This window comes from Manacus vitellinus, unplaced genomic scaffold (assembly GCF_001715985.3).
Source record: "Manacus vitellinus isolate BGI_N305 unplaced genomic scaffold, ASM171598v3 scaffold_9_pilon, whole genome shotgun sequence".
NCBI classification, from domain to species: Eukaryota; Metazoa; Chordata; class Aves; order Passeriformes; family Pipridae; genus Manacus; species Manacus vitellinus.
This window is the reverse complement of record NW_021940917.1, coordinates 11,222,668-11,249,215: the sequence shown is the minus strand read 5'-3', so window position 1 is coordinate 11,249,215 and position 26,548 is coordinate 11,222,668. Positions and strand designations below refer to the sequence as shown.

Sequence of the window (26,548 nt, the reverse complement as noted above, 5' to 3'; positions counted from 1 at the left end):
GTTTTTTTAATCTTTAAGTAAGTGTTTGTGAAGGTATTGTGTTAGCTCCAGAGCGCACACTGAAATCTTAAGTGAGGCAGATGGAGTCAGACAAAGGTTCAGATAATTAACAGTGTAACAAAACGAGACACTTCCTTGTGGACTGATATAGATTAAAATTAAATTCACTGCTTCCAAAAGTAAGGCTCCAGAAATGGAACTGCTTATGCTGTTGGTTGCAAATGCAAGCAAAATAAAATAAAATAAAAATAAAAACAGAGAAGAAAAAGTAAGACATAATTCAGAAAGCAGTTTATGTTCAAATCCTCACTGTGGGCATTTAGCCAATTTTAAAAGGGATCAAGGAGCCTTTTCTCCATAGGTCAGAATTTGGAAAATACTGTGTTATACAGCTTATTATGAAGTGCTGGAAACAATGGGATTTTTTTAATTACTTTTTTTACACAGAATCATAGAACAGCTGAGGTGCTGGCTGGCATTGTAGTCCAAATCCCTGCTCAAAGATGTGTCACCTAGAAAGGGCTACCCGGGCCCACATGACATTTTCAGTTGTTTCACAGAAAGGCACACTGAAAGGACATGTATAGCATAGTTGATATGAAACAATTCTAAAAGTGTGGCAAAGCGATGTTTGCCTGTGTTTCTGCAGGAACTGGAGCTTTTGCAGGTGTGGTTCTTGTATATGCTTATGCTGACTGGAGTCAACCTGTGAAGTGAGATAGAATTGATCATCTTGGTTTCACCATTTCATAAAGCCCACTGAAAGGCACTTCAATGTGGCTTATATTGATAAGTTGAAATGTATCTATGGTTTCTTTCTACATAGGAGAATTTATTATGCCATCTAAGTGTGTCCTAAGGGATAGAAGAAGGCCCTGCAAAAGAGAATTTCTCTGCCAGACTAGTGATCCTAAATTAGCTATAGCTGTTAAATGCTGAGGGTGAATCACAAGCAAGATAGGAAAGCAGGATATCTCGGAGATAGGAATAGAGGTGATCTTAAGGCTGATATAAGAACTTTGCTTGCTTGTAATACAGAGAACATAAAAATTATTCAATGTTGCAGTTGGTGGTTTGCAGTAGTCCTGCACTAAGCTGACAGGTGAAGGTTTGGGGCCAGAGTGGTCCAGGAGGTGGGCCAAGTCCAGCTGCAGAGCAAGCTAGGAATGTGCTTCACCTGTGCTTTCTCTTTGCATTCCAGCATTCCATCCCTTCACAAAATTATTTGTGGGATCATAATATGATGCAGTATTATTGACTTTGCTGGGATGCACCATCTCCTGGAAAAATGTTTCACCTGTTTCCCTCTACCTGTCCTTGACTTGGGTGGATGTCAGCAGTGCAGAAGTGGAAAAAAAAAAACAAAGTCTGTATTTTTCTCTTCAGCTGAGCAGGGAGAAGGGAGGGAGTTATCAGACAAAGCAGACATTACAAATAATCTTGAGTTTTAATGTGGTGGTTGAGGACAACCTGTGGTCTGCCAGGTTCACTGTGACAGGAAATGAGCCCACATTATCTCCCTTTATTAGAAAATGGGCCAAGACATGATTAAATAAACAGACTGCCACATGCTTTAATAAATGGGAAGACAACTGATTTATCAACATGACTTTAAGAAGGGAGAATAATTGGGGAAGTTGGCGGTAGATGAATCATAATATTAGTCTGCAGGACTTATGCTCTGTGTTTTAAATAGATTTTATCAGCCTTTTGCAACCAAGTGCGGTAGCTATAAAATGAAATGAAGCAAATAAGTCAAACGAGGTTCTCCCTCCCTTCTGGGAGTTGCATAACTTGCCCTTTCTGCAATGAAAGAGAAGGCTGTAACTGAAAACGCTCTATTTCATTTTCCCATCCCCACCAGTATGTTGATTTGACAGATTCCTGACTTTTTCATTGAGTTGTTTTATGAGGGCACGAAAAAGGAAAGTGACGTGGTCATTGACCCCAGAGGGGGTCGTGAGGGAAAAACACTTGTCCACTTGGTTAATTTAGGGAAAAAGAAGAAGTCTGAAAGCGTATCTGTCCTTTCCTGCAACTAACAGACAGACAAGGTAGGACCATGAGAGCTCTCAGAAGACCTTTAAGGCATGCCTTCATGGGAAGGCTATCAGGAAACAAACTTTTTGGGCTTCAAGATGTGGCATCTGCTTTGTGCTGGCTCTCTGTGTAACCAGCTTTATTTTCCAGTGGCAGCAGTTCACCCTAATTCACTTTTGAGCCTCTTCCCATGGCCAAAACTGCCTAGCATAGAGGTGCCTGTTACCTCCATCTCACCCTCACCCTGTGTAGATGACTGCTTGTCAACTTCAAATATGGCATCTAAACATGCTTTTTTGTGAGGATCCTTATGCAGCTGCCTCAGCACATAAATTTACTGTTCCAACAGGAGTGCAGCTACGGCAAGTAATGGCCCTCTACTTCTTTCCTGTGATCTCTTTTCTCTATCAGCATATTTCATAGTATGTTGGATTAAAGAGCTATACCTTGTAACTTTATAAGCACATCATGAGCAAAACAGTCTTGGTTTGTAGCATTTTACTTAATTTATTACTGGTTAACAAAAAACTTTTGATTACAGATCTGGATATTGAGGAAAAAAACCCAGTTAAACAAAAACACTTGCTGAAGAAACACTTTTCTTCCCCAAACTCTAATTCAGTAAAAAATTCCTCCCTGCTTTTGGGTCTCAACTCACCTTGGTTTTGCTGCACATTACATTCAGCTACTCCTAATCTCTTTGGTGGGGGGCAATGAAGGAGATGGGGGGATGTATGTATGTGTTGCTTCCTTCTTATTATTTGTTTTCCCTTACTCCAGCTAGGGTTTAATGTGGGATGGTGTCCCTGCTCTGGTGCGGGTTCCCCATGACCCACAGTTCCTTCAGGGATATACCTGCTCTGGCACACGACTCTTCCTTTCAAGAGTATGTCTCCAACCACATCCCAACAGTGCCATCATTTGTCCTCTTCTTTTAACAGCTGCTGCTTTCTTAAATATATGTGTGCAGAGGCACTGTGTGCTTCTCTAGTTGAAATTTTGGCACTTGGTGGGTTTATTTGCAGTGGTTTCAGGAGCAACTGGAAGTAGATGGCTGGCACAGGATAGTTTATAGCCTCCTGCCACAAGAAGTCAACCCTATAACCCCCTGCTACCAAAACCCTGCCCAGTACAAAGCATCCTTTTCTAAGTAAGTCATATGTAATCTGTGTAAGTCATATGTACTTTCTGTTTCCAATTTTGATTTAGGGTTTTTTTGCCTATCTCTGTGTAATAGCTCTCTTCATGACTCTTCTTATGTGGAATATAAAAATATTTAGCATTTGACAGAAGTCTTGTGAGCCTGAATTTAACAGTGTTTGCAAAGTACCCTGGTGCCACGAAATAAGAGTTGTACTGAGAGTAGAGCTTGCTCCTACTTCCTACCTTCAGCAGCAAACTGGATCCTTACCATATACAAAAGAAATAAGAAGATCAAAACTTCCTGTGTTCCTTAACTTGGTGTTCACTGATTTGCTTTGCTGTTGCTTTAGGAATTACAGTGCTAAAAAGAGGAAGTGAGCAAGCTTTGAGAAGCCTGGTCTACCAGGAGCTGATGAGGGATATCAGCCAGAGAAGGGGAAGAGCATCTTTGGCCATAAGCCTGCCAAGCTGGCAGGCTTTAATTTAAAGGTGCCAGGGGAAAGGAACATCAGTCCATCCCACTCCTACCATTTTGATGCTAGTGCCAGCAACAGATGCCCAGAGCCTGAAGAGGGGTCACCAGTCAGGAGGAGAGCATCTAGAGAGCACCACAAAGGAATTCCTGACACTCCCATGGGGGTCAACTTAAATGCCGCTGTGCGAAGGTGTACAGCATGGGGAATAAACAAGAGGAACTAGAGACATGCACACGCCTGCAGGGCTATGCTCTTACTGGCTTCAAGGAGACATGGTGGGATAGCTGCTATGAATGGAGTATCAGAATGGAAGTATAGGCAGGGAAGATGAGGAGAGGGTGTCACCCTCTATGTCAGTGATGAATTTCAGTGCCTGGAGCATCACCTGGGGATGGATGAGGAGCTGAGTGAGATCTTATGGGTCAGGATTAAAGGGAGAGCAGGGATTAAAGGGAGGGCAGGGACAGGTGACATTACTGTGAGGGTAATGTCTACAGGCTGCCTGACCAGGAAGATCAAGCAGATGAGACCCTTTACAGACAAATCAGAGTGGCCTCACCATCACAAACCCTGGTCCTCAGGGGGGACTTCAACCACCCCAATACTTGTTGGAGAGGCAACACAGCAGGGTACAGGCAACCAAGGAGGTTCCTGGAATGAGTTGAAAGCTTCCTTCTTCAGGTGATAGAGAAACCAACAAGGAGAGGTGCTATGCTGAACCTTGTTCTCACCCAGAAAAGCCAGGATGTGAAGCTCAAGGGCATCCTGTGCTTCCATGACTGTGAAATGGTGGAGATCAAGATCCTTCAGGCACAGAGGAGGGTGCACAGCAAGCTCATTACCAGGGACTTCAGGAGAGCAGACTTTGGCCTCTTCAGGCCAAGATCCTTTGGGATCTTCTTGGTAGAGTACCACAGGATAAATCCCTGGAGTAAGGAGAGGCATAAGAAATCTAGTTAACATTCAAAGATCACCTCCTCCGAGCTCTGGAGCAATGCATCCTGATGAAGAGAAAGTTGAGCAAAAATGCCAGGAGGCCTGCTTGGATGAACAAGGAGCACCTGAACAAACTACATAAGAAGCCTGAAGAAGGTGGAAGTAAGGACAGGGTAGCCCCCCTACAGGGGGGGTGTCCAAGCAGACAGGAATCACCCTTCAGGTGAGGAAAGCTAAAGTCCTAATAGAATTGAATCTGTCCAGGGACATCAAAGGCAGCAAGAAAAGCTTCTGTAGGTATGTTGGTGATAAAAAGAAGATGAGGGGGAAATGTGGGCCCTCTCTGGAAGGAAATGGGAGACTTGATTACCCAGGGCATGGTTAATCATGGTAACCAGGAGAAGGCTGAGCTGCTCAATGCCTTTTTTTCCTCAGTCTTCGCCAAAAAGTGCTTCAGCCACACCACCCAAGTCACAGAAGGCAAAGGCAGGGACTGGGAGAATGAAGAAGCACACGCTGTAGGAAAGCATCAGGTTTGAGGCCACCTAAGGCACCTTAAGGTGCACGGATCTGTGGAACCTGATGAGATACATCCATGGATCCTAAAGAAACTGGCGAAGCAAGTGTCTAAGACACTTTCCATCATGTTTAAGAAGTTGTGGCAGTCTCATAAAGTTTCCACTGATGGAAAGAGGGGAATCATAACCCCTATTTTTAAAAAGTGAAATAAAAAAGACCTGAGGAATTACATTCCAGTCATTCTCACCTCTGGCAAGATCATGGAACAGATCCTCCTGGAAACTATGCTAATGTACATGGAAAACAGGGAGGTGATTGATGACAGCCAACATGGCTTCATTAAGAGCAAATCATGTCTGACAAATTTAGTGGCCTTCAACAATAGGGTTACAGATTTGGTGCATGAGGGAAGAGCAACTGACATCATCTACCTGGAGCTGTGCAAAACATTTCACACCGACCCCACAACATTCTTCTCTCTGAGCTGGAGAGACATGGGTTTGATGGGTGGACAGGTGAATAAGGAATTGGCTGGATGGTCACACTCAAAGTGTTGTGGTCAATGGCTCCACTTCCAAGTGGAGACCAGTAGTGAGTGCTGTTCTTCAGGGCTCAGTTTTGTGACTGGCACTGTTTAACATCTTTATCAGCATCATGGACAGCGGGATCCAGGGCACCCTCAGCAAGGTTGCTGATGACACCAAGCGGTCATGTGTGTGTGATGCAGTCAACATGCTGGAGAAAAGGGATGCCATCCAGAGGGACCTTGACAGGCTTGCGAGGTGGGTCTGTGCAAACCTTGTGGAGTTCACAAGGCCAAGTGCAAGGTCCTTCACCTGGTCAGGCCAGTCTTTTTTCTGTTTAACCAGTGTGGTGTCCTCTTACAGAGCAAAGACTTCCTTTTGTGCACTTTCAGAAGTATCCAAAAATATATTGCAAATCAGTTTGTTTCCCAGCACATTCCTACGTAACTGGAAACTATTGATGGTAGTGAAATTTTCCTCTGAGGGCAGGGGTAATAGACAGCAGAATATGGCCATCTAATTTGCTTATATTCCAGAAGTTGTTTTTTTTATATGTCACATCCTGTGAAAACACTGACATTTTTCTCCGAGGCAATTTTTATAAACAGTTTTTAATGAGAATAGAGAATATTAATTACACTTGATTGAGAAAAAATAGAAAAGTATATTACTCTTGTGTGCTGTTTTGCTTACTGTTGAAATGTTGATTTTATTTGGCTAGAGAGACTATCAGCCATGGTAGCAACTGAATAGTATTGGGGATGGAAGTGGTGACCATCGGTGTTGCTGAGTGTATAAAAATGGTGAAGCTGGTAATTGCCTCCATGAGGATGGAGTTCATCTGCAGGATAAACAAGAACAGTAGGATTTTCTTGCCTTATTCTCCATTATTCTCAGTGTAAAATCCTCCATTCATTTCTGATCACATTTTGGTGTAATATTTCGAGCTGTTTGAAAGTAACTATCACACAGAAGTCAGGATACCACATCAAGAAGTCTCTGTTTTTACATGAGTTTCTCCAGTCCCCTGTTTGTTTCTGGGTAGGCATGTGATGCTCAGGTGAACACTTGAGAACTTCTCTTTTATGCTTTTTGCTTTGCCAGGGCTACAGAAAGGCATAAATATCAGTCCCCCAGCTCTGTCACCTCACCTATGTGCATGAGGCCCAATTAGCTGCTACTACACATCTAATTTACATCTTTTCACAAAATAATTAGCAACTTTGCTGCATCTTTGTCTATAGCACAAAAAAAAAAGTTTACTCATCAGGCAATTCTTTTCCAGAAATGCCATAGACATAGTAGAAATACTGTAAACGTAGCATGTCTGGCACTAGCCCCATCCAGTGCTCACAGTGGAAAACTCAGCAGTACCAGGTTTAACAAAACATGGCAAAGTATTGGTATTTTGACACAGGTGCACTCAGACAAAGCACAACTGAGTGAAACAGGATGCTTAAATGAGACTTCACCTGCAGACAAACTTTTCAAGCATATATTTAAAATGAAAGTATACCTTTCTTAGTTCACTTGGGGTTTTTTTTCAAATCACTGGTTTTTCTGCTTAGCTGTTTTTTTTTTATGTTGAAAATTAGAATTTGCACTTTTCCTATCCATTATCTCCATACGTCCACTTGCAGTCTTCATGTGTGAAGGTATCCACAAATCAGTAGAATCTGAAATATAAATTATTTGTCAGTCAGCAGAGGATAGTTTTAGCTCAAAAGTACAGGAGAATTAGTTTCATTATAATCACTTGTTCTTGTTTTCACTGTCCTTTATAGCTACCCAATTCTACTTTTGTACTACTGCTCATTGCTGTCGAAGTACAGTCCTTCAGATCCTTCTGAAGTGTCTTGTGTTACAGCACTTAGAAGACGCAGGACAACAATAATATTAACATACTGTTTTAAAGGTATCTCTGGCTTTTTATCCTTCTAGGTGTCTCAGTGTGTTGTGTCTCTGTCTGTCTGGTTTAAGCTTTAGGCCGGGAACATGTAAAGTTCAGTCTTGTTCGGAGTCATAGATGCTGCTCATGCTCCAGAAGGATAACTGATCATTGCCCAAATAATCTGTAGTTTACAGATTCTGACCAAAAAATGTATCAGTGAAGCTTCTGTATGAAAAGCTTCTAGTTTTCTCGTGCCTTGACATTGGGCCATTCAGAGGGAGAGCTGACAACTCCCTGCCACTCTGTTAAGAACAGATAAGCACAACCCAAACAGCTCCTTCTGAAGAAGCTGGCACCCGACTTTGCCATCCTTTCTCTGTTATGGCTTTGTCTATCCTCCCACAAAATTGCACACCATGCCCTCTACTAAATGGAACCGAATAGCACTGTACATACAGATAAATGAGTCAAAGATTGTTTACCAGAGAGTGTGTGTGTGTGTGTGTGTGTGTGTGTGTGTGTGTGTGCGTGCTTTCAGTGGTTCTCTTTAGGCACATAATGTAGGCATACAGCTATTCTAAAACTGTTCAAAATTCAGATACTTCTTTGTTCACACCATTAATTTATCTAATAATTCAGTTTTCCTGCAAGGTTGCTGCTTATAGTTGCTTTATCATCACAAAGTGGTAGAGTGACTGAACACTTCTTCAGGTATTATCCAAATATAGATACACACTCACTAAACCAGCTTGAGGTATAATTTCTCTTAATTCCCCTCTTCTGGTTGTTTGCTTTGGTAAAAGCATTCCTCTTCAGGCAAGGCTTGTCACTGATGCCAACTAGAAAACAGTATTTTTTTAATTCTAAAAAAAATCCAAGCAAAAACCAAAGAGCAAACAACAACAAAGAAACCAAGCATTCCCTGCCCCCAATCCAAATATGGGGATAATTTCCAACAGGATTTCTTTTGCACTGTACTTGAGAATTTCTCAAGAAATGGATCTGATCACTAACTAAACAAGAAACCAGTCATAGCTAAATGCCATCTTTCCCATGTCCTCCAAGTAATTAGAGGGGAATTGAGAACTTTAGGACTTTACATTGCTGAAAAGTAGAATTATCAGCTTTGATGCTCAAAGAAAGCAGAGTCACAAAATGCACTGCTATGTCAGATTTTCTAGTGTGTAATTTCTGACATACATGTTTTTATCACATCAGCTGCCTTGCCTGCGCTGAACTCAAGACAGAGGGACTTTCCTAGTGACAATTTTCGATATGTCATCTGCTCATCAGAGGGATTGAAGTGGTTCATTTTGGTGCTCTGGATTAACCAACCTCTCTGCTGCCTGGTGCTTTGATACAGTTCTCTCTTTTGTGGGTACATAAGTACAGGTGTCTGTTGCTGGTAAGGAGGACAGCACATAAGTCCTCTTTTAAAGTTTAGCTAATGACTGTAAATTATAGCCTTTTGAATAAAAAGGGCTTCTCCAAATTAATTTACATTTCACAGTTTGCAATAAACAGCACCACATTTGTGCTTCAAAGAGATTATTAACACAATGAAAAAAAGGGTTGTAGTTAACAGTCCAGAATAAAGCAAGAACAGGAAATTTTTCAAGAAACTTATCCCTACAAATGTCTTCAGTGTGGCTAAACATTGAAGAAGCAGAAACTAACTGTGAAACAATAGCTGATACTTTGCTCTTCTTTCTTTTCTTTTCTTTTCTTTTCTTTTCTTTTCTTTTCTTTTCTTTTCTTTTCTTTTCTTTTCTTTTCTTTTCTTTTCTTTTCTTTTCTTTTCTTTTCTTTTCTTTTCTTTTCTTTTCTTTTCTTCTCTTCTCTTCTCTTCTCTTCTCTTCTCTTCTCTTCTCTTCTCTTCTCTTCTCTTCTCTTCTCTTCTCTTCTCTTCTCTTCTCTTCTCTTCTCTTCTCTTCTCTTCTCTTCTCTTCTCTCTTCTCTTCTCTTCTCTTCTCTTCTCTTCTCTTCTCTTCTCTTCTCTTCTCTTCTCTTCTCTTCTCTTCTCTTCTCTTCTCTCTTTCTCTTCTCTTCTCTTCTCTTCTCTTCTCTTCTCTTCTCTTCTCTTCTCTTCTCTTCTCTTCTCTTCTCTTCTCTTCTCTTCTCTTCTCTTCTCTTCTCTTTTTTTTTATTGAGTGTTGCATTGGGCTGTTATTATTCTTTCTAAACCTACACAAACCAGAAAACTAAGAAACAGCAAGTCCAATTTTTCTAATTGTCAAAAGAAAAAAAATCTAGTGTCACAAAACTTGGCAGGTCTGTAAAAGAAAAAAAAAGGAAAACTATATTTATTGCCCCATTTAAATAGATCTGTTAATGTATAAAATCATTTATACAAAATACCTACTGTATGCAACAAAACTGTAGTTCATAGCAGAGAAGTAACATATCTCCTGATAAATTTTCTGTAAACTTCTGTGATACAGTTTTACTGTTTGCTTATTCACTCTGCATTAACTCATTGCAAAAAGCAACACATTTAAAGTCCATTTAGTAGGGTAAGATACACTAAAACCAACTTTTATTTTATTGTTACAGAAGATAAAAGCATATAGAAGGTGAAAATATCTCCTTGAAATATGTTGCGTTTAAGCAAATCAGTCATCCAAATACATGTTCTTTGTATCTACCTGGATCTAACCCTACTCAGAGGTGTATTTGGAAGTGTAATTTCCTGATCCTGTTCCTGCTTGCAGTCAGCTGATAAAATGCCTTTTTCATCAGTGATTATGGGTTACATTTTCAGAAAGGAGTATTATATGTGTCCTGCAAACATCATCATACACATTCAAGAAGAATCAAATAGGATTATTGTCAGGCTGTCCTTAGCTTCAAAATAACTATCCTGAAGCCAAAGAGATTGTCTGAGAGATTAATTTAATCCTGTGCATCATGATAATCGAGATTCATTCAAGTAGAAGTTGTCCTGAAACCTAACAAAAAAAATACTCAAATGATCAATATACCCACTGGATAGCAATTACTGGTGTATTGGGGGTTTTTTTCAGTCAGGTTGTAGAGACAGGGGCAACTAAAGAAGCATAGCAATTTTTTTCAGTGGCTTTGAAGAATCCAATTTCTAAATGAGTACTCAGGGCATAGTTCTAACTAAAAATTCCAGGGAAAAAAAGAAGTTTTGTAGATGACTTTACTGCTACAGTTCTGGTTTCAGCCTTCCTATCCTGGTCAATTAGCTGTCTAAATATAGATCAATTCTGCAGCTGCGGGATCATAGGCCTCATGATCTCTGCTATTCCATACAAAACAACCTCTTTTGTCACCAGGATACAAAGAGCTTTGTTCACATTATAATTACTTGTCAATTGTTGAAACCTTTGTGAAGAAAGCAGCAAGAAAAAGCTGCAGAATTCATAGCCATTTGTGCTTTGAAGAACAAGCCTTTTTCTTCTTCATCTGCTTATTCTGCAGTTCTGATTTGAGCTACTAAAAAACTGTGAACTGGCTCCATTGGTACATCACTGGGCCTCTCTGTGTGTATATGGGATTCCCTGTAGCTGTGTCTTGCTTTTCTGTCACCGAATGTAGAAAGGAGAAAGGAATGTCCCAGTGATGCTTGTGTCAGCTCAGCAGAGCCTTCTAGTCTTAAACCTGAGATCAGGAGGGCTGTTTGTGTATTCTCTTCCTGCCCAACACTGTGTATTTATTCACAGGATTGTTGCACATATACTAAGTTCCTTAACTATAAAGGTGTGGTTAAGGCTGTGCACTTTTCTTTTTCTTTAGGTGCAGTGTTTGAAGACATGAGTGGCTACCTGTGGAGGGTTGTTTTCTCTAAGTCAGTAAGCTGGGCAAGTGAATTTGGCATGGGGTCCACTGCTGGCACCTCCTTGCTGTTGGGCACTTGGTCAGGTCTTCCAAGCTGATTGGTGCTTGGAAAAAAAAGCCTACCTGGGGTGGGTATCCCTGCCTGTCAGGAGGCAATACTTTAACCACTTGTCTGCTGACACACTGGTATATACATCTTAAACCCTCACTGTTTAAAACAGTTGTCAAAGGGTTAAAACAAGCTGTTTCCCCACCATCCTTAGGCTTGCTTACTGGCAGTAGGAGGAGCTGAGGAGGCTCTGCTTCAGTTTGGGGAACTGGAGGTGAGGGTGGGGCACAGACACTGAAGGAGGATTCAAGTGTTTAATGCAACCCTGGTTTTAATGAAGGTCATTATTGCATTTATTATTATTTCTAGCGTTTTTATAGAATACTATTATTTGTACTATTTACTTATGTCACTTCTCCCACTTTCATATCAGCATTTGTACAAAACAGACCCCTGGCTTCTGTTAAATACTGGTACAAAGGCAATGTCAGTTTGGAGGGTTTTTGCCTTTTGTTTTGCCAGTTCTATATTTGACTGATATAAGCACAGAAACACAGTTTTCTTAGAAGACTGTAATTATCTATTGGGAACTCATTCTTCTTGTAATCCATTCAGATTCAGTCATCTCCCCACAGGTAGGTATGTCACCTTAAAAAGATTTCTTCAGCTACTCATTCATGTGGATTTTTTCCATTCTTTTCCTGCTGCATTTAAAGGTGAGCTGAGGAATAGAAATTAAAATAGTTAGATAAAGATTTATGTGGTGAAACTATCTGAGATGCATGTTGGAGCATTATGGAGGGGAGAGGACAAGACATCCATCAGTGATAAGGATTGATTACCCTTTTAGGACTGTGTTGCTTTTTTCCTTTCATCTGTGAAATCACCTTGTTACTCCCTGAAAAATATTCAGGAAGTCATCCTTCCAGGAAATCATAAATACTAACAAAACAGATAAATTTCTAGTGCTTACAAAATGACTTGTTAACATTAACTTCAGCAAATAAGTAAATACTTCAAGGACTTGACAAAGAATAGCAAAAGTTTTTCTTTGCATTCCTTAGAAGTTGGTTCTGTGTTAAATTCTCCTCAGTTGCTGGTCTTGGGCATATTCAGCACATAGAACAGGTCCAGATTTCTGTTTTGAATTTTGGATTTGAAAAACAGCATTTACTTCTGCCTGTATTTTTTTAAGGTAAGTATGTAATCCAAAATTGAGAGCAGGAAAAGTCTGAATGCAGCAATTGTTGCCTAAAATCTGAGAAATAATTCTCTGGACAATTTTGAGTATAGAAAAGCAAAAAGCAGTTCTTTAATTGAGGCACCACCATAGGTGCACAAAATATGTTACACCCCCGTACAGTATAGGCCTTTACAATTTTATAATACCATCTAATTACAATATCTGGACATTACCTCACTGGTTACACCCATCCCCAAAACTGTCCCTCCCATTGGACCACCCTTGCCACACCTCCCGAATTTGAGTCTGTGGTCTCAAAACAACCACCCCTTCCTCCCAGCCCTCATACTTTTCGTCATCTGTGTCCTCCTTGGAACAGCTACAAGGCCTCTGAGTAGTTTTGACTGGTTATATCAAGTGGTGTGACTCTGTTATGTCTTATTCTGTGTACTTTTCTACAGATAAGGTGTTTTTCACCTTGCTGAAATCTTAACAAGAATGTTTAACAGCATTTTAGGAATCTGATACAAAGGTATTTAGCAAACTAAAAGTACAAGTGAGTTATACTACAATTTTATATATTATAGATTTTAAGGCTTAACAATACAGAAGCATACTCTGGAGCATCTGGTAATTAATTTTCAAGAGGAAGTGCATTGGCTATCAAAAGCTCTGGTATGGAGAGTTTCTCCTAACAGTCGATTGGGTGTTTAGTCAGCACAGAAAGACTTTGAAAGTTTTAAATATCTTTTCAGATGTTTGTGTGTACCTGTGTCTCTCTGTTTGATTTTCTGGTTCCCTTGTCTGTCTGTCATTTGTATTTCATTTAATATCCAGCTGAGATTGCGTATCATAACACCTTAAGCCAAAGAGTCAGCATTTCGAGTCTTGGTGCCTTCTCAGAAGAGTCAGTGCACAGATAGTTGTCATTTCCCATGTTTGGGAGTACCCTTATGTGCTTTTAATTGATAATTGGTAGTCAAGAACATACCTGTACACTTTTCACAGTTTAAAATGAACAGTTTCAGAGAAGCACAAAACCAGGAGGACTCAGGAAACACTGAAGAAGGTTCAGCTTTGAGTTTGTTTTAAAGACAGTGCTCAGCTGTGGCTGTGCACCACCAGAATAATTAAGGAGCCAGATCTCTGTGGAGGTTTGAGGGGGACTTTTCCACGAAGTGCAGTGGGACTGTGTGTTAAGGTCCCTGGTGCCTGTCAGAATCCATGAGAGATATTCCAGCAGGCTCTGTGAAGAGTGGGTGATTAATTTTTAAAGGTAAGTCTCTCAGAGGGGGCAGAGTTTGGCAAGTAGGAGCAGTTTGCTCTGTAACAAGCTCAGCAGTAGGCTCTGCAGCACACAGCATACCTCGTGCTACCATCCAGCCAAGGTTGGACATGGGGGTATGACCCTTCCTCTCATTCTCACCAGCATTTTGAGTGAAGCTTTTTTCTTCACCAGGGTCATAATCATATCAGTCTCTTTGAGAAACCATTTCCTGTTTGTTTTTCTTCTCTATTTTAAGTTCTTCTAAGAAAATAACAAGTGGAAGTAGGTCACTCTCACAAAGCTTGTACTGATTTACTATCACAAGTATCATGGGCTTTTTTTTTTCTTTAAGTCTCATATAGTTCACTGTCATTGGCTGAAATCACTAAAAGCTCAAGCACATGTATGCAGGAATGCCATGCGACTGTGCTTCTGTGTCCTTCATTTACCAGTAACAATATAGGTCAATAAAGAAAATGTTTCTGTGCGTCAGAGATGTTGATATTTTGTGTTAATGTATTTCTGACTTTACAGCTTTGGTGAGCATTTCCAAAACAGTAGCCAAGTAGCTGTTGGGACAGAAGGCCTGCTAGGTAGTAGCAGGGGGAAACTTGCAGGACCATTTGCAGCAGTGTTCTCCTGATAGGGTGGGGAACTAGGATTTAGGGAGAAGACTGTGGATGTAACTGTATAACCAGACAAAAATCCAGAAATTAAGGGAGAGAGAGACTTGGAGATAATTTGTATTACTATACAAAATAAATTTTGCCTCTTCAAAAAAGTTAGGAATGGCATGATAGGTTCCTGCTTCATGACTCCCCTGGCAAACTGGTTTAAGGCCATCTAGTTTACATCTTATGCATAGGTCATCTAGGCTCCTACTCTTTCCTGGAGACATTCTTCCATATCTAAACTGCTGCCTCTGATGCTGTTGTGGTTTGCCTCCCACTGTGCCTAAAGGAGTATGGCTCAGGTTGTAATGACTCTGATACACTCTGCATTACTCCCAGTAAGATGCTACTGCCTGACTGCAAATAGCTGTTCAGCAGCAGTTGCAGAAAGAAGTTGTAGTGTTTTACCTCGCAAATCTATCAGCTGTAGTCATAGGTAGTACACTATGGACATGCAGACACTGAGTATGTGTAAATTTAGGGACCTACAAAGATAAAAAATGCCTCAAAAATTAATTATTACCTAATTAATCTTCAGGTAAGGGGAAAAAAAAGGAATAATTTAAAATCTGTGAAGAGTACACAGACTGTGGCAATGAATACTTCATGATTGTATTTCACCTCCTATCTACTTGCAGCAGATATTGCTGAGGAAGGTGCTACACAGTCCCTGAAATGTGGGTGCCTCCTCAGCCTGTAACAAAAACCCTGGCACCACCCTGCAGAGGCAGCTCTGAGCGCAGACCACTGGGCAGCACCGAGCATCCTCCACTGGGGAAACCAGCTTTGAAAACGGTGTCAGGCCCTGTCAGTAGAGCTTCTGCGTGGTGTCAAACCACATCAGAGCTTATGGTTACTGCCCTGGCTTGCCCTGCCCTTCCCAGGAAGACTTTCCTGATGGTTTCACATCAAACTGAGTCCTGATGGATTTTAGCTTCTAGACACCTACTTTAGTCAATGGTAGTTGTCATGGTGTGGATGCAGTAGTGTATTATATGTTGCCCTTCATTATTTCCTAGCATAGTTGCTTTTTCTGATCTCCCAAACAAAGAAGACAGGGAGGCATTTTGTATCTGCTTGTGTATAAAACAATAGGAAGCTGTCCAACACTGTGCTGAGTTGTAGTAAGTTCTGCATTTGGTGTTCGTTGTTCTGAAGAAATAAGACTAAGTGCAGCTGTTTGAAAGAAAAACAAAACAACCCAACCTCCCTCCCCTGAACATTTAAGGACAAAAGGAGACAGATTTTTCCATGAACAAGTCACCTTTGTGACCTTCAACAAATTACAGAAGTAACTACTGATTCAACTTACTGTGGAGATCACACATTACTGTATAAATTACTGTACTAATTACCATTGTCTTAATAACAAATGACAACATTCCATTCTGTTATATGTAAATAGCAAATAATGCAAGATGAATTTACAAGAAAGAAAAACTAGTTAAAGGTCTGGAAGCATGAAGGGGGGTGGGGGGTGGGGAGAAATCCTACCATTCTGTGTAGGATTTTAGGTGGAGAAATAATCTGCTAAACACAGTGTGAGATACAGTTACAACACTGTCACAAAGCTGTTTGCGTTAGATCTTAATTATCTTATAACAAATTACTCAAGCAATCTAAGAAATTTTCAGGCTTTGTAACTCTAAATAGGTTTTCCAAGGGAAATGCTGAGTGGTTGGATTTTTGTGGATGGCTGTTGGTCAGACATCTCATAATGTCTTTCCAGAAAAATCTGCTGGCAAATATGAAGTTTTATAGAATGGAGCAGCCAGTTATCAGAGAGTTTGTATCAGAGTGCCTGTAAATCAGATCAAATAAAATTCTATGTGGATCCTAAACCCCAGTTCCTAATGGAATCAGTGAATGATTCAAGACCCCTTTTTAGAGATGAAAGCCACAGTTCTGATCAAGCCCTCAAGAAGATTTGTGTCCGTGTGCCCTTTTGTCCATGTGTAGGCAGAAATAACTAGACAAAGAAGGTATATCTAGGATTCATGTTGGCAACAGGTTCAATGAGAATGATTGGAATCCTTATTCTTATATTAAATTAAAAGGTTTCTGGCATTTGCAGGTGATTTATTTCTTTAGTTGGGGGGTGCAGCACCTTTTACCTGACATGGCTAGGGATTTATTAGGTTATTAAAGCTATATGCTAATTGCCAGTTATGTTCATTTTCCTTGAAAGTGACAGAGAGAGGCAGAACCATGGTGGCATATAAAACCACTTGGATTTGCAGAGATGCAGAAATACTGACAGAGAAGAGGCCTGTGCACACTTTGTCACAAATGCCATTTGCTTTTTTATTTCTCCTTCTCATTTTACAGAAAGAGATGACAACCAGGATGTGTCACTAAAAACTACCTACTGAAGAAAAGTAAAGTCCAATTTCCTTCCTGCTGCAGAGTTCAAGAATGTGACAGCCCTCACGGACTGAGCCTGCTTGTTAATCCCTGAAAGTTGGGAACCACAGTTACTTGCTTCCTTCCACTGTCAGTGTTCTTAACCCTGAAGATGCTGCTAAGAACCTCATCTGAGCAACATAGATTACTGAGAAAAAGAATAGTCATATTAGTTCTAGCTCCTTTATTAGGAATAAGAACCTCTTCAGCCACAAACAATGGCAGTGCTCCTGCTGCTAAAGCGTTATTGAAATTCAGGTCCCTGGGCTGGCCTCCAGATTCGTTGTTTTCAAATGAAACTGTATGGTTAGCTGCAATCTTACTTTCTTTTTCTTTTGTTTCTTGGTATGTGCTTTCTTTCCTAACTGCAGCAGACTATTAAGAGATTCTGAAACCGAAGAAGACTTAGCCTTTAATGCCCCCCACCCTGCACCAGGCCACCCAAGGCTTGGCCCCCATTCCCAAATGCCAGTGAGCCTTGTGTTTCCAGGAAGACAGCCATGTCCCTCAGCTGATCAGTCAGTTTGTTTCATTGTGACTCCTAATTGAATGACAATGGGAGGGTTTTCGATCTCAATTACTTGAGCAGGAATCCAGATGTAGCTATGCAGTGCTGAGGTATTTTCTTTCAATTTAAGCTGTGACTGACAGCAAATCTGCTCAGTATCTCTGCTGTAGTCAGCATTTTCCTGAAGTACTCTATGAATACACCAATCTGTCATGTAATTTCATAGCCTTCTGTTCCCTTAGAAAAAGGATCCTTCTCAATCACCCTAAGGTTTCATCTTTTCAGAGAAAAAGAAATTTAATTTTTGTAACTTGGTGGAAGATACAGTAAAGGTGAGTAGCATAAAGGGTAGAGCAGGGGGGAATAATTGAAGGTTTCTGTTGCATCTAAACAGTGTCCAGCAGTGTGACTTCCTTTCCATACTGGACTAACATAAATTTTTTTTCCAGAACTCAATCCAACTTAATTAATACATGTATGGACAGCCTGGAAGGATCTGTTGCAGTAAATCAAGTCTTCTATGCCAAATAGAGGAGGCTTTCTTCTGAAAAAAAAAAAAAGTGATATTTAACAGAGGGATCACAAGAGAGAGACTATTGAATAAATGTGAATCCAGTGGAACACACCTACATATTTTGTGCCTTGTAAGGAATTTTGCACACTTGTGTTATTGTGAAAGATTACTTTTCCTGAGTAAGTGCTGAACCCTGTTGCTGCCTTCTTCTCAGCCGAGTTAGATATGTTTACATCTTCTGAGACAGCATCAGAAGAAAATCTCTTGGAGTATCCAGTGATGAAACAGAAGGCTAGCAGACACTAAAGAATAACAACAAACCTTTTCTAGCTTGTGTTGTAGCACATTCTGATTTACTTGCCTGCTTGCTTAAATCTGGGCTTGTAAGTATAAGTGATCACATCCTTGCTGGGGAAAAGTGCTTTTGTCTGTGAACATTTAGTGTGGCTGTGGTGGAGGCTTTTCTGCATCTTTAGAATTATGCAAAAGACTTTATCCTTTGGTTTCAAGGGGATGGACCTAAGTGTTCCTACCTCCTTTGGTGGTCTTTGCAATCAGGTTAATTCTTTGGGGATTGGAATGTGCACACAGATAATTTCTGGTCTGCTGGCACTTTTGCAGGTTATAACTAGTTTGTGGAATTCATTGCCACAGCTACTGCTGAGCTTAGTTGCCTCATTTTAAAGAAGATGAAAAATGTTCCATCTTTGGAAGATAGCATGTGGTTCATGTAGATGACAACTGCCTGGAATTACAACTTCAGTTGCATATGAAAGGTTTTCTTGAACTCCTCCAAAGTGCCTGGACTGTGATACTGCTTGACATGGAGCTGTAGCTGATACAGTGCTCTTGAATTTTGCTGCGGACAGTTGCCATCTGGTGTTCTTCTGGCTGGACAGCACGATATTTGAAAGATTAACATGAAGAGACAAATGTGTGGAATTGAAAAACATGGTATTTTATGTATAATTTATGCACAATTTATTCTTCGTTTTATTACACTACTTACTATATGCTGTTTTGAGTCTGTTCACTGTAGCTCAGTCTGAAGATTAAGCAGAATTACATTCCTGGTGAATGCATTAATTTTGTGAATGCAAAACTTATCTGTTGGAGTGTTTTCCTTTTTTTTTCTTAAACTATTTTCTTTTTTTTGTACAGCACACTGTATGAGGCAAAGGAGGGAAATGCATAATTGAACCCTAGAGGATTTGTGTTTGACATGATCGAAATTCCTGTGTTGGGAAAACCCCGTTATAACACAGGAGCTGAACCAGCTGCAAAGGAGTGCAAAGTGTACTGGTTTTGCTTGCTTATTCTACTGGGAAGAACAGAGAGTTTGATTCCTCCAAATGGCAGGGTTTGGCCTTTGACTGAGTATCTCCCAACAGGTACTCTTGCTTCCACAGCAGAGGTATTCAGCCACCTCCTGGCCATCTCGTGCCATGGGCCATTTCTCCCAGTAGTTGATAACCCAATAAGAATAATGTCTGGACTGTGGCATCACTACATAAAAGTGTCATATTACTCCTTCCCATAGAGGAGAGGGGGCAGCATCCTCTTGGATATTGTGATCCCAGCTTCATCAGTAATTTGCTCAGGACCACAAACAGACAGAATTGTGTTTTGGTTGTTATTAGTCTTTCTACCAGATCTTATCATTTACGTATTTTCCTAATAGTCCCAGCATTCCATATGTTTCTAGGATTGGGGAAGGCAGAGGAGAGAGGGGAGAAAGAGGTTATTATTTGGATTCGTTGTTTGTTGTAGTTTTTGATCATCTTTCTTGTTCTTCAACCGGGTTTTGTTCTTCTTGCCTAAAAAGGGTTTTTTTGGCACTTACCTCTAGAGTTGCTGTTAGTGTTAAGGTTTAAAGCACTATAAGAAGGAGACCACTGAGACCACACTCAGCATTACTTCAGAGTGCGAAAGGTTCCTATGATATCAAAATTGCCTTTAGTGGTTAAAGACATTTAAGCTTTCTTTGATTGTCTCTGTAATAAGAGATTTTGTAATTAACTTCTGCTTTGTGTGAACATAGATTAGTGTCACCATAGTGGCAAATGTAACATGAAAAAAATCTTAACCTCCCTTAGGTTTTATGAAGGATGGAGCCCCAGGGTCTATCAAAGAGTGTGGGGGGAAACTAATGCTTTCTGTCTGATTTGATAGAAGTTGGGGACTTATGAAACCTAATGAGTTTTCTCGAAGAACTCAAGCTCTAAGCACCTGACAAGGTGTTTGATTCTCTTAACCAGTGGATCCAATAAGAACAAGGCAAGGAAAGAGGAGAAAACAGTTAATTTGTAACTCTACAGGGACCTACAGACAAGGGCTCAAGATGTGCAGAAACTTAATGGGTAAATGTTGTCCCCAGCAATCACAAATTCCAGGTCTGGGCAAAGGATACATAGATACAAGATACAGAGAATGGTACCCTTTGTAATTGAGAGACCATTATTACCAAGTCTCTATTAAGAGCAGACCAAAAGGGATGTTTTAGCACTTTTGTACTTCATGCTGAATAAATTACACATTTTGGAGCCCTCTCACAAAAAGCAATTCCTTCCTGTTGCTTTTTCCCTTTTCTGCTTGTTCTTGAGGTCTCAGGACCAGCCTTCTGCCTTTCAGTGTTCCTTTTTTCTTCCCCAAGGACAATGCTGTTACAAAAAGTACCTTTCTCACCTCTCTCTGTGCCTCCAGAAGGGCTATCTCTCATTGGTGCCCTCTGAAGAGAGAGGACTGGCTGTGCATTGTCTCTTCAGAAAACCAGAAGCAAAAGAGCAGGAGGTACCTGCAAGAGCAGCAAAACAGAAGGCACTACATATAAAATAGAAATATGCTTGCTATGATATGCTCTATGGGCTTTAGAAAGGGGATAACACTGGGGAACCCAGTATAGACAAGTGGTCAGTATTTAGACATTTTTTCGTATATGTTGTAAGAAATTTTTAATAAAAGACACTTTTAATAAAAGACACAATAAAATAATTATGGAGACTATTCCAAGGGCAAAGTGGTATACATTTAAATCTAAAATGATCAAAAGTTAGTTTTTTATGTGTTTTATGCTAAATAGACAGTGATTTCCAAGGTTTAGCCAAATAAGTTAGAGCTCTTAAAGTTTCTTTTCTGTGTTAATAAGTTTTCCTGTTTTAAATGCAGATGTAATTAATATAATTAAAAGTTATAATTATATTCTCCCAGAGAAAAGAAATAAATTACTTGTCTAGTCTGATACTTGTGTCTGTGTATGTACCTGCACACATTGATAGATAGATAGATAGATAAATAGATATGTACATAAATGTGTATGTGTGTGTATGTGTATGTGTGTGTGTGTGTGTGTTTGAGTGGGCATATGGATGTGGAAGTATCAGCATATGCATATGTACCCTCCCTGCTCTTCCCCACACAATAGATTTCTTACTTTTGTTAATATTTAAGGGGAATGCATCTTTCTAAAAAAAATAAGTAGTTGATTCCTTTTTCTCCTCCATTCATCAGCGCTGCTTGGTGTGTTAATATTTTTTTAATGATGTCATGTGTATCTTAGGCTCTTTTAGTTCTGTTTGTTACTAAACAATGGTTGAATTGTGTGGGAAGAGAGACTAACTGTTATAGTCATTGAAATAAAAGTTTACTTTTCAACCCAATCATAGGGAATGAAGCAATGGAATACAAATATGAATAAAATAAACATATTCTGGCAGAAGTGTTGTGAAGTTGTTTGGGATCTAACTCTTCAGGAAGAAAAATGTGTTTGGTTTTTGTACCACAGGGTAGAATTCCCTGGCAGGCTTACAGAACTTGGAGATGAGTGAGATCCATCACTGCCAACTCACCAACTTGTTCACAGCCCTCCTGTCATCAGTGTGACACCAAGAAAAATGGACCAAATGTTATGCTAATGAAAACTGGCCAGCCTCTTACCAACACCAGTCAGACTAGGCATGTGGGTAGCCTTTCTTTAGCTGAGCTGGTCTGCTTGTTCTTGTTGGTCAGATCTGTGAACTTGGATAACTCGTGGGTTTCATCGTGTTCTTCAGCTGATTCCTGATGGGACACTCCCAAGACAGGAGGGATGTGTAAGTAGCACCAAGCCAGTTCAAGGCAAAGTTTCATCTCTTAAAAACAGAACTAAAGAGTCTTTGTTAGAATTTGGCAGCCACTGAAGGAAATTAAGGTCTGATAGGGCAATGGAAACTGTCTCAAGCATATGGAGCATATGGTCCTAGAGAGCACTGCATTGTTCTCTTTGGCCTGATTCTTAAGACATATATATGTGCATTATTATATATAAAGCTACTATGAACTTAATATGAACCAGGAGCAGAGCTTGAGGGGAGCAGGAACATAGGGGTTAAGAATGGCTCTGTAGAGACAGTACCCAGTAGAAGAGCTGATGCTGGACTTTGGGTGTGTCTGATATGGGGAGGACCTGAAGATTGGAGATCCTGGGACTAATGGAGTAACAGGAAAACAGCTGTGAGGAAAGATGAGGAATTTGACAAGCTGAAAGAAGCTCAATAGCAGGAGTAGCAGGAAGCTTTGCAGGGCAGCATGTGCATGTCTGTACTGCAGAGGGCTGTGCCACTATTTAGAGGGCCCTCAATGGTTTGGAGAAGAATGCCAAGAGGAATCTCATAAGGTTGAATACAGGGAATTGCAAAGTCCTGCAATTGAGAGGAGCAGACCCAGCCTGTATATGCAGAGAAATACATTTTCCCAACTGGAAAGCAGTTTGGCAGGGAAGGATCCTGGGGCCCTGGTGAACACCAAGCTGACCAAGACCCAGTTATCTGCCCTCATGACAAAGATGGTAAATAGCCTCCTGGACTGCATTAGGAGGAGTGTTGCCAGGAGGCCAAGGGCTGATCTTTCCCCTGTGCCCAGCCCTGGTAGGACATGCCTGGAGTACTGGGTCCAGTTCAGGGCTCATGAGTGCAAGAGACAGTACAGACTGGAGGAAGTGCAGAAAAGGGCCACAAGGATGATGAACAGACTAAGCCATTTCTCACACAAGGAGAAGTTGAAAGAGATGGGACTGTTTACCTTGGAGAAGGCCCATGGGGTTGTTATCCCTACGTATAAACATTTGATGAGGTGAGTGAAGAAGACAGGCTCTTCTTAGTGGTATACAATGACAGAAGCAATGGACACAAAGTAAAGTACAGGAAACGCCTATTAAACATAAGAAAAACCTGTTCAAAGTGACCCTGCTCTCAGTTTGGCATTGGACTAGCAACTGCCAGCACTGCCTGCAATCCAGTGGTGTGCTGAGCCTGCAATCACTGCAGCATGTCTGGGCTCTTCAGCAGTGATAGGGCTCTTTAGTCTGCCTTTCTCAATTTCCCTGTCTAGGCCAGCAGAGACCTATTCTGTCAAGGGGAAAGAGCTGCAGGAAACCTTTTCCTATCCAGCTTTGTTGCATGCCTTCCTCTTTTTCCCTATCCTGATTCCATGCAGCAGTGAAAGCTGAACAGCAAGTGGAAGGCAATTCACTGTGTCAGCTGAGAAGCAAAGGAGCAGGGCAGGAGTGAGAATGGCTATTGCATCCTGCACACCTTGCTGCTCTGGAGAAGTGCTCTCAGCTGTGTCATTGCCACTGTAAGTGGGATGATTTTTTTCCTGCTGCTGCACAATATGATGCCAAAGCATGGTTCAGCCTCTGGTTCTATTCCAAACTGCTCTTCACAGTCCTCAGAGATGGCACAAAATAAAAGTGAGGCAAACCAAGCAGGCAGTGGGGTGAAAAACAAACAGATCTTACTGCTTAAAAACAAATAGATCTGATGGAACAGATGGCCCTCATGGTTTGAGCCCTTGGATTATATTTAATATGTCACAGCAATTAGAGCATTTCAAGTGAATTGACAAGTCATTTGAAGGTGTCACCCACATGGTGAATACATTTTAGTGAGTGGAGGCACAGTAAAAGCCACACATTACCTACACCCCTAAAAGCCATAGTGTGGGTAATTACTAGCCATTCACTAATAAATATGGCACAAAGGGTAGCAGTAGTTAGGAGACTATGTGCATTGATGTAAGCCAAATGTATCACATTCTATCAGTCAAACAGTAAAAAAACCCACAACAACACAAAACCAAAAACAGACCATTCTGAAACTTGCCATTTATAATGTATCAGCAGCAATTGTGTCACAGAATACTCCTAGAGCACCAGAAAATCTTGTAGGCTAGTCAGCTCTGTAAATCAGGACACTTTTTTTTTTAGTTCAGTGTTAAGCACTTATCATGTTACTTCCTGACTTAGAAGGGGCAAATGTCATCAGCTGGCAGCACTTGTAGGTGTCATTGCTGTTCATAGCAAGCGGCCGACTTCTGAAAAGTCATCCCTTTCACCAAGTGAAGGCAGGAGTTTGCTGAGCACACCTACCTTTATGTGGATGGAGCAGCAAAACAGCAAAGTGGCTGGGAATGCACTGAACTGAGCTGCATCCTTTATGGCTTGTAGCCTCTGCCTCGGTGGTGCTGTCATTTTAGATGAATCGTCAAACAATTTTTTTTTCTACACAGTGGCATCAGTGTTCAGGACAGAAAAGACAGGAGAGAAAAGACAGTCAGGAGATGAAGTGATATAGTAACAGAATTCTGGCCCAGGTTTGGAAGACCTCGATCTGAAGATAGGTCTAAAGTCATCTGTGATTGTCCAACCTTTGTGCTACCGTGTTGCGCGGGAGCGCATTTCACTCACAGTCCTTTCAAGCCTCTCCTGGCTCGAGGTGTAAAAACCAGATGTTTCCACAAACTGTTCTGTTCTGCTCCCACCAGACAAGTGCTTAGTAAACTAAGTGCATGTGCACTTTATACTATGTGAAAAGAATACAGAAAACTATTCCACCACCTGTTTCTGACACTTTATCTTAGGAAATGATCAGAGAAATAAGCTAACAGTGCAATCTAAAAACTCTCACTATTACCTGTAGTTTCAGTGGCACACACAGGTAAGACATGCACACCTAAGCCCAAGAATTGTCACCTGACATCCCAGTAGCCACCAGAACAACCATATCAAGACTATGGCAAATTAATCTGCCTAGTTGCTTGGCTAATTTTTAAGGAGCTATGACATGATCAAATGTGAAGAGAGAAATAGTATATACCAGTTGATAAACGCCCCCAAATCCTAATAATCTGATATGTTGCATTCATCCTTCTCAAAGAGGTGACATGAAGTACCTAAATGGGATCTACAAGAAAGATAGAGAGGGAGTTTTGACAAGGGCGTGTAGTGATAGGACAAGGGATAATGTCTGTCGGGGTTCCCATCCTAAACAACCTGAATGCTCCTGCAAATAAGCAGGAACTCTGATAAAAGTGCTACCTTAATTTGACAGAGCATTCTGTTGCTATTAGCCAGCATTCCACAAGCTGATTTCATTCACTGGGCCTACAGGAATCATACTTCATGCAAGCCCACTGGAAAAAAACAATTCCAAAATGTAAAATACAGCACAGAAAAATTAACTAAACAATTAAACAGCCTGAGGGATTTACTCTGGGGACCTGGGGGTGATGTAGAAGGTCAGCCTGGTGTGCTGTTTGTGACACTGCCACTTCAGGTGCTGGGAAATAATGTCTTCAGTTTGTTACTTCTGATTTGTGTGCTCTTGCATTTCCACAAGTCATCACGATCCAAACTGGTCTCTGAAAAGTGGTCAAACTACTGGAACAGGAACATAACAGACCTCAAAACTCACACCTAAGATCAAACTAATGTCTGAAAATTTGACCTCTGTTAAACAAGTGGTGTAAAAGCCTTACTGGAGCAACTCACTCATTCACAGACTGGAATAGCAAATGGAACTGAACTCTATTGCCATTTCCCGTTCTTAGTTTGGAGGTGCTTTTGCAGGATTCGAAATAGGCCTAATGCATTCATTCAAAACAATTGCTCTAACATGTTGAGCTATTTCCTGGGTCTGTGGCCCAGCCAGAGTGTCATTATAAGATCCAGCTAGGATGGGCCATATTCAGAAGGATGAAAAAAGCTTCTCCTTTCCTGAAAAAGAAAGGGAGATGTACAGAGCAGAGAAACATGCAGCTCAAGTGAGTGAAAGAGAAAGCTATTTCTTTGAATCAACAAAAGAATAAAAGACCATAAAGAAAGCTATGGTATTTAACTTTTCCTAGTGAAACAGCTGGAAACCATTAGCTATTACTTTTTTTTTCAAGTACAAACTCTGAAATAGATTTTTTTTACTCTTCTAATTCCTATACGAAAAAAAAATATCAGCTGTTGCCCATGTACTTTTATATTTAAAGGAATTTAAATCAGAATGTCTCTTCTACAGTTGTTTCTACTGTCCAGAGTTTGTGCACTTCAAGTTGGTTTGTTCTTTTTTTGGTTGGTCAGGGGATTTTTTTTGGTTGGTTTGCTTTTCTTTTTTTTTTTTTTAAGTGTCTGTGCTGCACTGCTTTTAGCCTTTTATTCTGGTCCTAGGGTGATGTGAAAAACATGAGGAAATGTCCAAATCCTTTTGTCTGGTTCTTTCTTTGGGCTAAAGTTACTAAGCCTTTTTCTTGAATGTCTAACCCAAGTCTGTACAAGTGAATTATTAAAATTCTGCTCAGAGTAAAGCTATGATAAGGAATC

At 40.6% G+C, this 26,548-nt stretch overlaps 1 protein-coding gene across 6 annotated transcripts in view; it reads left to right on the top strand.

Moving 5' to 3' along the window:
- The window catches only part of MOB3B (MOB kinase activator 3B), a 71,216-nt gene extending 49,666 nt beyond the window's left edge, over positions 1-21,550 (top strand). For 2 of the 6 annotated variants that reach the window (XR_001922373.1, XR_001922370.1), the window contains 2 exons: positions 16,829-17,743; positions 17,861-21,550. Coding sequence is in view for 2 of the 6 variants with exons in the window: in XM_018086180.1 (XP_017941669.1) it covers positions 16,829-16,858 (30 nt within the window). In the remaining 4 variants the exon portion in view is untranslated. Of the gene's footprint in view, positions 1-16,828 lie in introns of all 6 variants that reach the window. The other 4 variants (XR_001922372.1, XR_001922371.1, XM_018086180.1 and 1 more) reach the window with 4 other exon arrangements.
- Positions 21,551-26,548: the final 4,998 nt, after the last annotated feature.